The sequence below is a fragment of the Entamoeba invadens genome (assembly GCF_000330505.1).
Source record: "Entamoeba invadens IP1 unplaced genomic scaffold scaff_1105074724509, whole genome shotgun sequence".
NCBI classification, from domain to species: Eukaryota; Evosea; order Mastigamoebida; family Endamoebidae; genus Entamoeba; species Entamoeba invadens.
In genome coordinates this window covers 148862-153932 of record NW_004191926.1, presented here as the reverse complement: position 1 = coordinate 153932, position 5071 = coordinate 148862, and the positions used below count along the sequence as shown (strand labels likewise).

Here is a 5071-nt window from a genome sequence, read left to right as displayed (position 1 = left end):
AACTAGTAATTTTAGTAAAAAGTATTATTTAAAACTCATTAAATGGTTTTTTTGTTTAATCAAGTGCAACGGCGTTCTGAAAAGGGTTATTGAAAAAATGTCTAATAATATTATATAGTTTTTTTTAATTGTTTTATTATTTTTTATAGTTTGTTATTATCATTACGGTATGACTGTCATGGGGCGTCGGGTATTTTTTTCTTTTAAATTTAATTTTGTTGCATGTTGTTAGAGTTTGTAAATATAACAGTGAAATGGTAGCCTTGTAAAATTCAAAAACACTTAACCGGCGTGTCGTTATGACTGAATATCAAAAATGAGTGAATAATTAATAAAACGAGATTTTTTTTTACAAATTCCACAACAACACGAAGAATTATAAAATTTCAATATGTAAACTATAAACAATAACTTCCCAAAAGTGCAATACAACAATTAATGATTACTAAACAATAGTATTAATATTAATAAATTTATTAATATAAATGATACTGTAACAAATAGAAGATAATAAAAAAATGAAAAATTTGTATTAAAATAATACCACAAAACCAATCAGATACCAAATCATAAAATTTTAAACTTACAAAAGAGAATTTGAAAGGTAATATGCAGCAGCTCGTCCACGCGATTGAGAAAAGTGATGGCAGTCAAATTCGGGCACTTTTACAAAAAAATCACACATTACTTCAAGATCCCGATTTATTACACAATCTTCTCACCTTTCACAATTATGAGTTGGTTGAGATTCTTCACGCTGTTCTATCCACTGGGTGTCCCTGTGTATCTCAAAATGACAACGGCGAAACGCCGCTTCATATAGCGAGTGGCCAGAACAATTTAGTAATAGTTGAGTTACTGATTGACTCTTCTCAGAAAGACCCGCACTTCGATATTAACGCGACGGACAACCACGGTCAAACGAGTCTTCACCGAGCTGCCAAAACGACATGTAGTGACCCATCGATAGTCAAATGTCTAATAGACCATGGTGCTTCAATAGTTTCGATTGATCATACCGGGAAGACCGCGTTTGATTATGCTGAAGAGAACAAGCACTATGCCAAAGCTCAATTGTTAAATATTGATGAAGAGATTGAGAGTAAAGAGCAACACTATTACAATGCTTATGGCTATGAGATCCCATACCCCGAGACATCTCCTCGGAAAGAGCGGCACAGCGATAACGTGAAATGGTTAGTGACTGTTGGTCATTGGAAAGTTGCCACTTTAAAAGAGCAGAAATGGGTGAAGAAGCACATCACAATGTTAAACCCACAAGTCCGTCCAAAGATATGGGAGTGCTTCACTGGGGTCATCCCAAGTTCTGCTAATCGTGAAGAGATGATGAAATTATATGCTGTTGGATGTCAAGGAAAAGGAATAAAGGAGGTCAGAAAAGGTTTAAATGTCTTTCCAGATCACAAGGCTTTCATTGAAATGAAGGGAAAATACCGTTTGGAAAGGATGGTCGTTGCTTTCTTAGAAGTACAAAAGAAGTCCGTTATCTCCTCCGTCTGTAAAATAGCTGGGATGTTACTCTGCGTCGTCGGTGAGGACTCGGGTTTCGATATCTTAATGCAACTCAAATCAGAGAAATACGCAATATCTGAATTCATCGATTCAAATGCACCTGAGGCTATCTATATCTTCCCTCGTATGTTTAAACTCGAGGTTTGCCAGTTGTACGATAAACTGTGCTCTATCGGGTTCGAAATGAATTACTTCGTCACTTGGTTCGCTGATCTCTTCATCGACGTTTTCCCTCCTCTCTTGACTATTAGAGTTTGGGACTGTTACTTGTATGAAGGAAAGGATGTACTCTATTTGATCGCTATTAACTACTTGAAACTCCTCAAACGTTTGTTCTTGTCTTATTAGAGAAGAATATGGATATACTATATTTATATTATATTTATACTATAACATATAATATAAATATATATAATATAATTATAATATAAATATAATATATAACATATAGCGGATTTGATGAAGGCAAATACAGCAGAAGAGGCGTACGGCATCATAGATAGTATATCAGCAAAACTCTTGGACAGCGCTATTGCTAATTTGACGAAAGACAAGATCGATAAGACTATGTTGGAAACTTTGCGGAATGGAATGAAAAAGAAAGAACAGAATTAGTGTGTTTAATTCATTTTTACTATTGTGTTACTATCATTTGGGGAAGATTGGTTGGACTCTTATTTATAGGAGTGCATGTTCAGTCACATGTTCATTTCAAAAGTTGATTGAAGAGTGTTAAGAGTCAATGTTACTTATACTTTAATTATATTAATTAATTATTTATTAGATTTATTAAATTTTGTAATCTATTGTTGTTCAATGCTAATTCAAATGGTTTGAACATTTGTGGAGAACGATGAAAACTATGAATGATAAATATAATAATAATAAACTATAAATAATACATTCAACACAAGAAAAGTTACTAAAAAAAGAATAAATAGTAATTCTAGAGTCAGTCTTTTAACGTTATCTGGTGGACAAAAAATAGCTTCATTTTTGTCTAAACATCGGGCATTAGGTAAAGCGTGAAAAAACCCGAAACAATTGGGATGGATTTTTGGGACTGCTCCCCGAATTATTCCATTTTTTATGGTCCAAAAGGCACCAGATAACGTTAAAAGACAGACTGTATGATATGTATTTCAAGTTATATATAAATTTAACAAGCAAAAAGGTGGTATCTACATGCATTCATTCATTATCTATTCTTTATTTGTATATTCTGGTTTTGATTATTTATTGGTTCATTTATTTTTTCATTTATGATAAAATGTTATACAGTTGTACAGGCAGTGAAGTGAAGGTATAAATTTTCAATTGATTGCTAAATAAAAGGGTTTTCTTATCAAGAAATATTTTATTTTGATTGGCTGAAATTGTCATTCTCAATAAAACCCTTATTTAACAAGCCGAATTTGTCCTTTTTATTATAATAAATATTGATATTTTGATTATCTTGTTACCATTTTGTTTGTTTGGAAATTATATTTTATAGTTATTTTAATCATTTATAAACTATAGAAAAACAACAATCATACATTAACCAAGAAGCGAATAAACCAATACAAAACCATCACTTAACTTGGCAACAAAGCAAACTTCACAAATCCTGCTTCATCACAACTCAAACAGATGATAAGCGTGTTTGTTTTTGCCAGCTCGCCCAATAGCCAATAACTCAATAACCACACTCGCAACTTACCATTAATTAAAGATCTTAAAGATGATGTAATAAAATTTAATCTTTGAATATTTATGTAATAAGTGGCTAAACAATGACAAAATAACAATAACAAACGTGTAAAATGACACCAAAAATATTTAATCTTTGTTTTCTTTTTTAACAAGAGTCAATGCTTGGTGTTTGCCTTTTTCTTCTTTCGACTTCAATTTATTTTTTAAGTTCGTTCAATTTTATTTTTCAACTTATTTTTTCAGCAAAGTCGAATTTAAAAATAATCTAAAAATGGGTCTAAATTTTTTCAAAATATTTTTTTAGTTTTATTGACCAAAAAATTAAACCCGAAAAAACAGTAAAAATATGACCTAAAATTGTTCAATTATTCTCAAAACCCTTTTATTTAGTATTCAATTGAAAATTTATACCTTCACTTCACTGCCTGTACATCTAAATAATTGAAAAAGATGTGTAAAGAGAATCATTGTTTTTTAAAAAAAGAAAGAGTTAGAAAACAAAGAATAGAACTTCTGCTATAAAAAGTAAAACAAATAATATAAAAAAGTTTTTTGTTGTTTGTTTTGTTGGCACTGGTCGTTTTCACATTAATTATCGAATCGAGTATGTTCATTACTATAGCAATTTTGATTATCAATTCAAAAAAATAATAAAGATAAATTCTTAAGATGCCGCAATACACAACAATAAAAAAAAGAACATAAACGTTAAAAAACTTGTTAACAACGAAGACTTATTAATAAATTATTCGTACACGATACTATACTTGAATTTCTATGGTATAAAAAAGACTAAAAAATTCATTAAATTCTATTAATTATTTATTTGAGAAGTGCCAAATATTTATTTGGCAATACCTTAAATTGTAATCAATAACAACAAAGATAAAATACAGATTATTTCCAGTCTTTTTCCAATTCATGGTTTTGAAAAATTTAAAGTCATTTTATTGTTTTTCATATAACAAACTCATTAAAAAATCTATTTTTGCAACTTTTTAAAATCTTTCCCGCTTTTTATTGAGTTTTGTATACAATACAATTGTTTTTTGTATTCAAAATTTTCATCCCCCTTTTCAACCCAATTTGGAATTAAAAACCCTTCTTATCCATTTTTGTGTATTTTTATCAGTAATAAAATATAAGCTAGTAATAATTAATTTTTATAATTATTAAAAAACTATAATTTAACAATTTATTTATCTATTTTTAAAAATGCGAGTTTGATTGTACTTTTTTAATGTGGATAGAATAGTAAAATAAGTTAAGTATAATTAAAAAATATAGTTTAAAAAGACCGACCTGATATTTGGTAAAAATGCATATGTTGAAAATTATTTACTGAGTTGATTTAAATGGTTTCTTTATCCAATATTCAACACATGGAATATCTTGCGTTGAAGGTAAACAATAGAAAAGACGGAGTCAAACAAGCCCAAACGAAGGGCAGTAAGGAGGTCTTTTATTTTACAGGTTTTTCTGTATAATTTTATAATCAAATAATAAAACTTGTTTTTGACAAAAAGGGAGTTATTTGGAAGAAAATGGGGGAAATCAAGAGATACCACAAAGATAAAACAGGGATGAAATATAAAAAAGTTGAAAACAAAGGATGACAATGTAATTTCTTTGATAAAAAGCATTTCGACTTAATTGAACTCATAAGAAACAAACCAAACAGAATGAAACAAGTCAAGCGGGAAAAAGACAAAATGAATTACTTAGAAAAGCGGAATAGTCATGTATATACCGAAGCCGTGTGTATTGCCATTCTCAATCAATTTGCTACAATTGAAATTGAAAGGCCTAAAGTCAAAAGTACAATAGCGCAGTCATTTATACC

The 5071-nt window shown here is 29.6% G+C and overlaps 1 protein-coding gene across 1 annotated transcript; it reads left to right on the top strand.

The window, feature by feature from the left end:
- Positions 1–609: 609 nt before the first annotated feature.
- EIN_308420 (ankyrin repeat domain protein, putative) lies at positions 610–2148 on the top strand (the record flags this gene model as incomplete). The annotated part of the gene is made up of 2 exons (XM_004186054.1): positions 610–1861; positions 1985–2148. The coding sequence occupies 2 exons, from the start codon at positions 610–612 to the stop codon at positions 2146–2148; spliced, it is 1416 nt and encodes a 471-aa protein (XP_004186102.1).
- Positions 2149–5071: the final 2923 nt, after the last annotated feature.